Source organism: Scyliorhinus canicula, chromosome 10 (genome assembly GCF_902713615.1).
Source record: "Scyliorhinus canicula chromosome 10, sScyCan1.1, whole genome shotgun sequence".
NCBI classification, from domain to species: domain Eukaryota; kingdom Metazoa; phylum Chordata; class Chondrichthyes; order Carcharhiniformes; family Scyliorhinidae; genus Scyliorhinus; species Scyliorhinus canicula.
Window position 1 is genome coordinate 106,790,745 of NC_052155.1, and position 12,742 is coordinate 106,803,486.

Here is a 12,742-nt window from a genome sequence, read left to right on the forward strand (position 1 = left end):
TGGGAGAGAATCTGTAATTGGATCCAACTGCTCTGCACAAACAGCGGCAGCAGTTTCAAACAACGGGTGGGAATCAAGGTTTTTTGATCAAACCTGGAGCTAAGCAGAGCTGTCCTCACTACCCCGTCTCGTTTGTGTTGTATCAAAATCTTTTGCTGAGTCTGAGGGAGGATGTGGATTTAAGAGGGGTTAGAGCCCCAGACATGGGAGGCACATGAGTCAAAACCTCCCGTACGACATTACTGTCTTCCAATCATTTATGCTGTTGGTTCACAGACTTAAGAACATCTGCAACTGGTTCAAACAGGCCTTGTAAGCCAAAGTAAATTGTGGCATAAGTGAGGGAACTGGGCTGACTAATCTTTTGTCCCCTTTACAGCCACGTCAGACAAGATGCTGGGGATATAATTCGCAAGGGCCAGGACATGTGCCAAAAACTGGAAGGTACAGGGCATGTGAAAGGAACTGTCCTATTACAGATAGGAATCTGGTAATTAGGTGTAAGGTGCTCACTGTTGCTTCATGGTCCATACCCTACTCCTGCATTGTGGCAGTCACCCAAGCCATCTTCAGCTTTATCTGCCGATCAAAAATGGACCTTGGCTGTAGGGACACGCTATTTAAATCCAAGTGGGTAAGAAAACATACCCAACGCCACTCTCATCCTGATGGTTACCTTTGTGCGTGGCTGCACCAAGCTGTGCGTAGAATCTTGGTATTCAAGCACCAAGTCTTACTATGTGCTGAGGTTCTATCTGTCCTTGCTGTTGCAAAGAACAGGTGAGGCCACACCTTTGATGACAAATCCATCAGGCAATGATTGTGCACATATCCTTGAGGTCCTGCAGGCAAAGGAGATGCTTTCGCATGATTCCCTGAGCATACTATCTAAGCTATTTGACAGAATGCCTTAATGGCAGAACTTTCAAACAAGCACCAAGACATAGCTTCATTGCTTCGGCACACTGTATCTCAAGAGCTGAGGAAGTACAAAAGCTTGAGGCAGCTGCCGTGAGGGCTAATGGGTAAAGATAATCTGAGACCATAGTACACCAAGTTGTTGGAAGCAGTGTAATGCCCCTCTGACTGTAGGCACAAGATGCATGTGTAGTGGGGTGTCCAAAGAAACTGTTTTATATTGTAGTTGCAAAGTTTATGAATAAAGTATTCTTTGGACAAAGAGCAGACCATTTGATTTCCTCCATAGTTTGAAGCAGAGACCAGTTGTGTCCTCACTATACATGCCAAAATCAAGAAATTCAACGCAGACCAGGCAACACACATGGAAATTCTTGGTTTGTAGTTAATTGACATGTGATGCAGGTTTTCAAATTCTTTAATAGAAACAAATGACAACCAAGCTCTCTTCCTGCCACCCACCGACCCTCGTGAAGCTACTCAGTTAGCCCCAGTATTGCAAACTATTTCCTCCATTTTTTGATTTACAGTACCACATTGCCCATTACTAGAATACTAAACTTGGCTGTGAGGAAGAACTGGAGTCCAATGTGATGAAATTTCCCTTGCATGTTAAAACACTCATGTCCTGTTTAATAATCTCAGAAGGTGAAGCCTGCATTATGTGATTAGTGAGTCAGTGTAGTATGATGTTGGGACAGTGAGCTCAGGCGCCAATTTAATTTTGCTCTGATTTTAGCTATTTTTCACTTTTATTTTTCTTTTAAGTTAAAGTTTTAAAAAAGTACACAACTGCATGATAGCACACAGCAATTTATTTTGACAACATACATATGCTCTACACGGATAGTTGGTGCATCATTTTCTGATCCTGGCAAAGGAAGGACGTGCACCAGTCGAATAACGGTGACAGATCACTGCAGAAGCTTAGCCCACATGGCAGTATAATGGCATTACGAAACAACTTTTCCATATTTATGCAGCATTTGTGAATAATGTAAGACTGATAATCAAAAATGGTGTTACAAAAATCTGTAGAGACGACACAATCAGAGCAGCTGCAGGATTTATATAACTGCTACATGTATGACATTCAAAACTTCAACCCTGCAGAACAACCACCTAAAAACACACCAAAAATAAAAAAAAACAAAAACACAACTTTCAAAAAGTATCCAATTAAAATGTGCTTAGCCAACACAGCATGCAAGATAGAACCATCACACAAAATAGCTGTTAAATGTTACAGAATCACTGTTTCCATCATACAAACTATGTACATTCTATACACAGTGCATCAGATGCTCCCTTTTCCATCTCTCAGTAGCAGCAAGCATAATCCTGCTATTGTGCATAGCAGTACAACTCAGGAGAGGAAAGAGTGTCTAAATATTTTATAGCTATTTAATAACTATGTACTATTTTGGTATTTTTTACATGTCAGTGCTACATCTCCATGCACACATTTGTACTCTGCAGATCCACATAACGAACTGTTCTACAAAAAAAAAATGCATACACAAATTTCTTTAAAATAAAAGTGCAAATATCTTCAGTTCAGGAAAGTTGAAGCCAATGTTTTATCTCGGCATAGAACCAAAGGTTCATTTTAAATATGGGAAATCAGTTTTTTTAAACATTCAATGAGATCAAAGAAGTTGTTCCTTTCTTCGGAGATCAGATTGCTTGGTTTTAAGCATATATCTTTATGAAGTAAACAAACTGAACCTTTTGAAAAATCAATACTAAACTTGACGGTAGTTTTATTCCCCTCCAGTTTGCTGCAAAATGCTGATACCATGAATGACGTTGAAGAAACTTCAGTGTTATGAAGGTGACATGTTATTATTGTTGCATGAACTGCAATAAGGTGAGTCACTATGAACATATGCACTAGAAATTTAACCCAATAGATTAAAAAAATGGTCATTTAATTAGGTTTCTACAACAAAACATGCAGAAGATAACCAAAATCAAATTAATCTGATAGAGTTTAAAAGATTGTCTGTGGTCAGCTGGAAGTTGTAGCGCGATATATTTATATATCATTTTATTACTGCTTTAAAGTTGCTGAAAAGGTTCCTCTCACCACTATTTATAAATATATATTGTAATGAGAATTATATCATAATGCCATGAAAAGGATACCAATTGGATGTGATGTCATGAGATCAAAAAAGGACAAACATCTTCTGGGCTTCTACCTCTTCCCAAAACTGCAATCTTCTTCACCAAAAGTAGATTGCAATTGGTGGAGTTAATGCTTCTTGTATTAAGTAGAACATCTTTGTTCACAGTACATTTATGGAAGCATATATATTGTGAAAAACTGGTTAATTATGAATTGCAATCTTAAGGTGCAACTCACTAATAATGGACGTGCATGCAATATCTTGCTAAAGAAAAATAAACAGCAGACTAGATCAACAGCAGCATTTCATGCCTTTTGTTTTTTTTAGTCAATTTTCAATTTAACAAGGCAGCATTTGTGCATATCCATTATTGGTGAAACATTTAAATGAAGAACATGAATGATATTGCAATTGTGACTATCGATTGGGACGTGTAATGGTATTAATTCATCTATACCTACAGAGACAGGATTTGATACTGTAAAATGCTTAAGATACAAGTTTCTGTGCAGTTTGGGTTGTTTCTTCACCCACCTTCTCTCCTCACGAAGGTATGATGAGAAGGGGGAAGCAGTGCAAGAGCAGCTTTAAGCAAGAGCATTAATCAGCAGTTTTTTTTGCAAAGAAAGATTAGAAAAGTTTTCTCCCTCCTGCCCATGCCTTGTATCCAAGAACTCAAAAGAGTAAGGAGACCACTGAAAGTGAATACAACTCCCTACCCCCAATCAACCAGTCCATTTTGATGGTTATATTGCAAGATATTTGCATTTAAGTATCTAAATATGAAGAAAATGCATGTTAACAGATGTGCATATTTTGCTTTGTGTAACCAGCAGTAATCATTTCTTATAAACAGGAATCTACAGCGTCTCCTGGTTGCTCGATCCATACACATAAATACTATTAAGCTGAAAATAATTTAAGAAAATGTACCCTTTCCTCTCAATTAAGAACTTTTCCCTGCTTCTACATACAATACATTCAATATGCTATTTCACGTTTCAGAGACTTACGTTAAATACTGGAAAAAAATCTTCATCCTGTCTACTTACATTATAAAAACACTTGGTTTCATGCTTCACTTACATTTATTTGATCATATATTAACATATGTTCAAAATAAAGGATACCATACAATAGGAAATTCTCTAGGTTTTGTCAATTGCCAAATGTCTGATATTAGTTGGTTTAATTTTTCATGCTTGATCACAAGCAACAAATCCTAATTGGTCACTGTTTTGTTAAGAATTTGGATCAGTTGCAAAAATATAACTACATGACAATTACCCATTATATGGCATTATATCCATCAATAGCATTTAGTCTGTTTTTTTTACAGTATATTCAAGACAAAAGAGTGCAACTCAAGACAGTACTTTTCTCCAACTTTACATCCATTGTGTTTCATTTGGCTTTAAATATAAGCACATATTACATTTAGCAAAAGCAGCTTCATTTTAGTTTTGGTTAGGTTTTTTGTATACATCAAAATTTTTAACAGACTCTAACCTCTTCTTAGAAATCACACACAGATGGGTTAGGAGTTATGTTTGTGATAAAATACTTCAGCTCAAAATCTGAATCAGTTTTAGTGTTTATCGATAAGGCTTCTTCATCAGTGGCCAGTTATAGGATCAGACTCCTGCTTGTGTTGCTGCCATTATATGCATTCAGGTACCTCCGAGCCTGTTCGGTCATTATTAGCTGATCTTCAGTCTTTCCACAAGCTACTGCTTCCCATTCACTGCTCATCTGCATATCGTGCAAAACAAAATGAATCATACATTGAAAAAAAAGGCATTCTCCAAGTTTCTCTAAAATGATACCCGAGATTTCTGACAACTTAAAAAGCATCCAGAATAGTCAGTTATCCATTTTGTTGAATTCATTAATTCTTCCAATTACCATTTTATAGCTTTGTAAAGCTCTCCATTCAAATTTCGGCAGAAGCTTCCACCCTCAAAGAGCCTACCAATGTCACAGATTACATTGTGGAGTGATGAAAAGGACATTATATTACAATTTTCCAATTTGCTGTCACAACCTTCCTATGTTCAGTGGAATCAGTTGCTCCCATAAGCAGAGATCCTACATACCTTGCATTGGGGACAGAATCAGGCCCAATATTTACTTATATGGGTACAGTAGTGTACTCTTATGTTAATGAGATTTTAATCCTAATTGGACTAATAATTCAGAGATTACAAATGTAAATGTCACCATGAATGTTTTATGATTTGAATTTTAAAAGAAAAAAAGACTTGCATTTCTATGGTGCTTTTCCTGCCACAAAGCATTTTACAGCTAATGGAGTACTTCTGAATTTTAGTGACTGTTGTAATATAGGAAACAGAGCAGCTAATTTACAGACAGCAAACTCCCACAAACAGTGATGTGATAATGACCAAATAATCTATCTTTTGTGATGTTGATTGAGGAAGCAAGAGACTAGAATGTAAGCCTCGATTTTCTACTGATACCCTGGAGTAGAATTTGAATCTGGAGCTTTGTGACTCAGGAGAAAGAGCATTAGCAACTGAGCCACCGATCTAGAGACCAAAACTGGTATCGATAATAAAAAAAGTAACCTTCCTATCAGATTGTCACAGAAACTAAACTGGTTTGCTAATGTCCATTTAGGAAAGAAATCTACCATACCTACCTGGTCTGGACTAACAAAGGTCGACACAAATTAATTAACTTTAGTAGCAATTCTGACTTATTTCACAAAAAGAAATTGGCATACACAAAAAGAAAATAGCACAGGACTCTAGCAGCAACAAAACTTTCTTTGGTTTTATTTGTTCTGGTCAACTTATAACTTTTATCTGTTCTATTTTTAATTTCTTACTTAATGCATCAGCTTTGTTTCACAGAATTGTAGTGTAGAGGCCATTCAGCCCATATTGTCTGCTCCGGTCTCCGAATGAGTAATTTGTTTTGTGCAATTTTCCCATAATCGTCCTTTTCAGATAACTATCTAATTCCTTTTTGAATGCTTCGATCGAACCGGTCTCCACACCACACTCTCAGACAACGCATTCCAGATCTTAAACAGTGTGGAAAAAGTATTTTCTCAACTTCTTTTGCCAATTACATTAAATCAATGCCATCTCGTTTTGATCCTTTCGCAAGTGATTCTGAATATCTCTATCAAATCTCCTACCAGCCTTCTTTTCTTGAAGGAAAACAGTCCCAGCTTCTCCAATCTGAAATTCTTCATCCCTGGAACCATTCTTGTTAATATTTTCTGCACTCTCTCCAATGCCTTCATAACCTTCCAAACTTGTGGCACCCAGAACTGAAGGCAATACTCCAGCTGAGGCTGAATTAATGTCTCACACAAATTCAAAATAGCCTCCTTGCTCTTGTCCTGTATGCCCTTATTAATAAAACCTAGGCTTGTATGCTTTATTGACCATTCTCTTGAACTATCCTGCTAGCTTCAATGACTTGGGTACATAAATACCCAGGTTCCTCTGCTCCCTCACCTCCTTAGAGTTGTACCCCTTATTTTACATTGAACTGCATCATCCACCTGTTTCCATATCCCAAGAACTTGTCTACGTCCATTTAAAGTTCTACACTATCCTCCTCAAAGTACTGGGTGCTGCCGGGACTGAAGGAAGGAGGACAAAAATATCTTGGTTGCCTCAGAAAGGGTTTTAGGGCAGAGAGAGGTCCGCGAGCCGAGAAGGGGGCGCAGGGCAGAAGAGAGGGTGGAGCGCAGACAGCATGGCAGGAACTGGAAGGTGCCCCTGAATGAAGTGCCCCCTCTCACACTTCCTTTATGGGTTGGGCAGTGTATTATCCAAAATAGGTCCTCAGCGACGGATCAGGCGGAAGATACTCATGGTATCAACAGCTACAATGTGGATGAAGACTGCGTCAATAGGAAGATCCCCAGTCGTCGAGGTTCCCTTGCCACTGAAACTGGACTACCCTCTGTCAAGGACAGTTATGTCTGTTGATGTGCAACAGTATACCCATGTTAAAAGATGTCCTGCACCAGGAGTCTACCCAGAGGAAACCAGCAGCCCAACAGAGAAGCCCTGTGACAATTGGTGAGAGGTGACGGAGACAGGACCATGAGATCTGAAAGTCCCTAGCTTTGGACTGGCACATAGGCAGTGGAATTTGGTTCAGTCGTCTTGCTCTTGGACTTGGATTAGGAGAGCAGTTCAGCAGTTTTCTTCACGCCTGAGCAGTCCTCTTCAGGATCCACTCTGCTCAGCCCGCACGAGGAAAGGGCGAGAAAAGGTGCCCTAAAATAGTCTGTTCCCAACCTTGCTGGAAAACCACATCCAGCAGGCTCATCTACCTGGGTCAGAAAATCAAAGTTAAACCAATCTAGGAATGTACAAACCCTCATGGATAATGAGCAAAACAATCAACCGAAACAGAGAACTGCCCTTGTTGCCCATGAATTCAACATTGACATTGCTACCCTGCAAGAGACCTGAATAGCAAGTGAAGGACATCTGAGGGAAGATGGCGATGATTACACCTTCCTCTGGTGAGGAAAACCCGAGAATTAGCCCAGGACGCATTGGATTGATTTCACGATCACGAATGAACTGGTCAACCGACTCGCGAAGCTCCCTGTTGGCACAAATGAGCGCCTCATGACCCTCCATTTATGACTTGTCAACAGCCAGCAGGCAACGGTCATGAGTGCCTACGCCCCAATTCATGCAAGTGATCAGTCTACTCCACCCTGGATACCATACTTTCCAACATTTCTAAGGAAGTTAAGATCATCCTACTTGGGGACTTTAATACCAGGGTTGGAAAGGACTCCCAAATCCAGAAAGGAACCATTGGAAAGGAAGGAATTGTGAATTGCAACAATAAACAGGAATTTCCTGATCGCCAAATACGCAGAACAGCAGCTTGTCATCACTGACACACTGTTTCGTCAAAAAGACAAATTCAAGACTTTCTGGAGACATCCAGGTTCAAAGCACTGGCACATGGTCGACTTTGTCATCATCTGCTCCCGAGACAAAAGGATGCCCTCATTATCAAAGTGATGACCGGTGCAGGTGACTGTTAGACAGACGACCGGTGCAGGTGACTGTTAGACAGACCACCGGCTCCTCCATGTCCATCAAACTCCATCAGAGGCAGCAGAAGATGAAGAAACAGCTCAGAAAAAAGATCAATGTTGAGCGACTTTAAAAGCCAAGCATTCTTGTGAACTTCCAACAATGTCTTCTCCAAAATCTCCAAAGTGTTCATTCTAATGGAGTGGAGGAAAACTGAAAGAGCTGAAGACAGCCAACATCGCAAGCTGTGAAGAAACCATCGACTACAAGATCAGGAAACACCAAGACTACCACACCATCCAAGATCTCATCGACAAGAGGAGGAAAGCTCTCTGCACCTGGCAAAGAGGCGAGCTCATCAATTAGCCAAGGCGGAGGCGTTGGAGAGAACACTTCAAAGAACTCCTAAACCGTGATACATCCATAGACGAGGATGTGTTTGAGGAAATCCCCCAACTACCCATCAATGATGATCTTGGACTCTCACCAAACGTGAAGTCAAAACTGCCATTACACACACTAATAAATGGAAAAAACACAGGAGTGGACGGGATCCCAGCAGAGATTTTCAGAGATTATCGCCACCATCTTCAAGAAAGAAGACAAAGTACACTGTGGGAACTACCGTGGAATCTCCCTTTCTCCAACACCAGGAAAATCGTCACCTGAATCCTCGCTAGCCGCCTTCTTCCATTCTCTGAAGAAATCCTTCCAAAAAGCCAGTGTGGCTTCCAACCAAATTGTGGAACAGAGGACATGATTTTCACTGCTTCGCAACTTCAAGAGAAATGCCAAGAGCAACATCAACCACTCTACATAGACTTCATCGATCTGACCAAGGCTTTTGACTCAGCCAATCAGAAAGTGAAGTGCTATGGAAGACCCTGTCAAAGGCTGGCTGTCCAGATAAATTAATCAACTTCCCACTCCTCCATAAGATATTGCCGACAGTCCTCAATGACGGAAATAAGACAGAAACCTTCAAGACTGGAGTCCAGGAAAGGATGTGTCATCGCCCCAACTCTTTCTTCATCTTCATTGCTGCCATCCTTCCACTTGTCAAGAGCAAACCTCCCAGTGGAGTGGATATCATCTACAGGATGGACAGAAAACCGTTCAACCTCAACTGGCTGAAATACAAGAAAACAACACCGACATTGCTCGTGGAACTTCAGTATGCGGATGACATTGCCATCTCCACTCTCTCAGAAAAGAATCTCCAAGCCATGCTTGAAACCTTCGCAGAAGCATACCAAAGAATCGGTCTCACCGTTGACCCCAAGAAGACTCAAGCCCATTACCAACTCACCCCAGGGCATGATCCGGTCTCTCCCTTCATCAAAATCAATGGAGAAACCCTACCAAACATGGAACATTTTCCATTCCTGGGGATTCACCTCTCCTCTAAGTCTGACATTGAATGCAGAGATTAAACATCGTACCCAATTCACGAGCGCCTTCTTCAGATGCCCAAGGATGAGAGTCATTGACGTCAGTGACATCTGTGCCAACACCAAGATCCTGCTGTACAAGGTGGTCTTCCTCCCAACTCTTCTATATGGCTCAGAAACTACGTACAGACCTCAAGGTCCTGGAGAGATACCATCAACTCTGAAATGGATTCTCCGCAGAAGCTGGGACAACATCAGGCAATCTAACATCAGTGTCCTTAAAGGAGCCAAGAGTATCAGCATCAGGGCTATTATCATCCAAAACCAACTCTGCTGGGCTGGCCATGTGCTTAGGATGTCAGAGTCTCGAGTGCCAAAGCAAATCCTCTTTGCCCAGCTCCAGGAAAGCTTCCAAATAAGATGAAGATAAGGAAGTACTTCAAAGACATCCTGAAGGCTTACCACAAGAAATGTAACATCGGCGTCAATGCCTAGGAGACCCTTGCTAAGAAGAGACCTACTTGGAGGAATTTCCTGATTGAAGGGACACAATTCTTCGAGGAACACCTCTGATAGGTGTTCAAAATCATGAAAAGCTTTCATAAGTTAAATAAGAACTATCTGTTTTCAGTGTCGGGTGGATCAATAATCTGAGGGCACAAATTTATGGTGATTTGCAAAAGAACAAGAGATGAAAACTTCCGAGCCTCTAAAAGAGCCTTTATCCATAACACACTCCCTACTTAAACTGAAATACCACACCTGAAAAGCAACCACAATATGCTCACCCCTCACTGACTTTAAGTTCACAAAGCCAACCCAATAGATAAGACTTTCATCCCAGACAAGCCCCTAATTTGTTATGGGCCAGGGTTTAGAGAACCCCAAAGTGTATCATGGAGTTCACCTGACCCACAACTTTTAATAGATCGTGGTTATGGGGAACACACGGGCTTACTCTGCATGTGTAATACAACAGAAATCTACAGTATTTTTAAATTAAGCAATGTTTATTTATGAAACCAGTTAACACTTTATAAATCCACAATAAACAACTTAACAACTATCAACACCAATAAACCCCCAAAGAATACAGTACTCTATAGATAACCCTTAATAAACTCCCAAACAACAATTTAATTTGGCCAACCTACCGACCCTGTATATTTTTTGGGTTGTGGGGGGCGAAACCCACGCAAACACGGGGAGCACGTGCAAGCTCCACACGGACAGTGACCCAGATCCGGGATTGAACCTGGGACCTCGGAGCCGTGAGGCAGCAATGCTAACCACTGTGCCACCGTGCTGCCCGACCAGATCTTTAAAGTGCAAAATAAAAAGCTGCCATTTACGCTCGAACCCATCGATCGACCCCCCTTCACCATAAACTTGACTGTTTTGAGGTACAGGAATTTCATCAAATCACTGAGCCAATCTTCGGCACTGGGTGGCATCGTCTGCCTTCAGCTCAGCAGCATTCATCTCCGGGCCAACAGCAATGCCTAAGCATCCACCCCCCCCCCCCTCAAATCTGTTTGGTCTGACACCCCAAATACAGTAACTAACAGACAGGGCTCTCAGTCAATGTTCAAGATTGCAGACATGGTGCAGAAAAAGGACCCCCCGAAAAACCACCAGCTTGGACAGGACCAGAATATGTGTGCATGGTGAACAAGCCCTCCAGAACACTGTTTGCACTTATCCTCAACCCCCTCAAAAAACTGACTCATCCCGGCCCAGGTGAAGCGAGTCCTAAATACCACCTTCAGCTGTATCAAGCATTACATAGCATTCACCCTATTCAGGGACTCATTCCACACCTCCTCCTCCAAAACAGGTCCCAGCTCCTCCCACCTGGCCTTCACCTCATCCACTGAAACCTGCTCTTTACCCATGATCCGCCCATATATCCCAGGCATGCTGCCCTCCTCCGAACCTGCACACAAGAGTATCCTTCACAGCAAGGTAGATGGGGGTGCCTCCGGGAAAGTTGGAAATGCCTGCCGAACAAAGTCACGCAACTGAAAATATCTGAACATATCTGACACCCCCCACCCCCAAGCTCCCCTTTCTCCTTCAACTCCTCCCAACTTGCAAATCGCCCCTCCAGAAACAAATCCCTCACCCTCTTGAGCCCCTTGCCTTTCCACCGCCCCCCCCCCCCCCGAATGTAACATCCAATTTCGCTAGTTCAAATAAATGGTTCCTACAAATTGGGGCCCACCTTCACACTGCCCTCAACTTAAAATGCTGATGGATTTGTCGCCATATTTTCAAAGTGGAGACTACCACCGATTCCCAAAATATTTCACTGGCAGCCAGGGAAGTGGGATGGAACTCTTCGGAGATGGGAGGAGAAAGGAATTAGGATAGTAAAAGATTTAATTCTTGGGGGTCGGTTTGCAGGATTGAAGGAGCTGGGAGCGAAGTGTAGGCTGGAGCAGGGGGAAATGTTGAGATACATGCAGGTTTGAGACTTTGCCAGAAAGGAGATACAGAGCACCCCAGTAGTGCCGGTTTCCACATTGCTGGAGGAGGTGCTGACGACAGGGCGACTGGAGAAGGGGGTAGTATCGGCGGTTTACAGGGCTATTTTGGAAGAGGCGAAGGCACTGCTGGAAGGGATCAAGGCAAAGTGGGTGATAGAGTTGGGAGAGGATATGGAGGAGGGGTTCTGGTGTGAGGTACTCCTGAAGGTGAAAGCCTCCACCTCGTGTGCGAGGTAGGGGCTGAAGGTGGTATAGAGCACACCTTACAAGGGCGAGGATGAACTGGCTCTTTGAAGGGGTAGAAGATGTGTGTGGGGCAGCACGGTGTCACAGTGGTTGGGTCACTGTCATTGTGGAGTCTGCACATTCTCCCCATGTTTGCATGGGTTTCGCCCCCACAACCCAAAGATATGCAGGTTAGGTGGATTGGCCACGCTAAACTGCCCCTTAATTATAAAAAATTAATTGGACACACTAAATTTATATTTATATTTGCGTGAGCGTTGCCGGGGGGCGGGGGGTGCAAACCAGCCGGGGTTGGAAACGGGTGCGGAGGCAGATGTTGTAGCCTTCGCCTTGTTTATCGCCCAAAGTTGGATCCTGTTAGAGTGGAGAGCAACCTCTCCACTCGGTGCCCTGGCGTTGCGGGGGGACCTGTTGGAATTCTTGACTCTTGAGAATGTCAAATTTGAACTGAGGGGAAGGATGGAGGGGTTCTATAATTCATGGGCATTATTCATTATGGATTTTCGAGAATTCGATTA

The 12,742-nt window shown here is 42.3% G+C and overlaps 1 protein-coding gene across 5 annotated transcripts in view; it reads right to left on the reverse strand.

Moving 5' to 3' along the window:
* Window positions 1-1,718: 1,718 nt before the first annotated feature.
* mybl1 (v-myb avian myeloblastosis viral oncogene homolog-like 1) overlaps window positions 1,719-12,742 on the reverse strand; it is a 174,476-nt gene continuing 163,452 nt past the window's right edge. For all 5 annotated transcript variants that reach the window (XM_038809506.1, XM_038809507.1, XM_038809510.1 and 2 more), the window contains one exon: window positions 1,719-4,802. In XM_038809506.1, coding sequence (XP_038665434.1) covers window positions 4,677-4,802 — 126 coding nt within the window. In that variant the 3' untranslated portion in view covers window positions 1,719-4,676. The remainder of the gene's footprint in view (window positions 4,803-12,742) is intronic.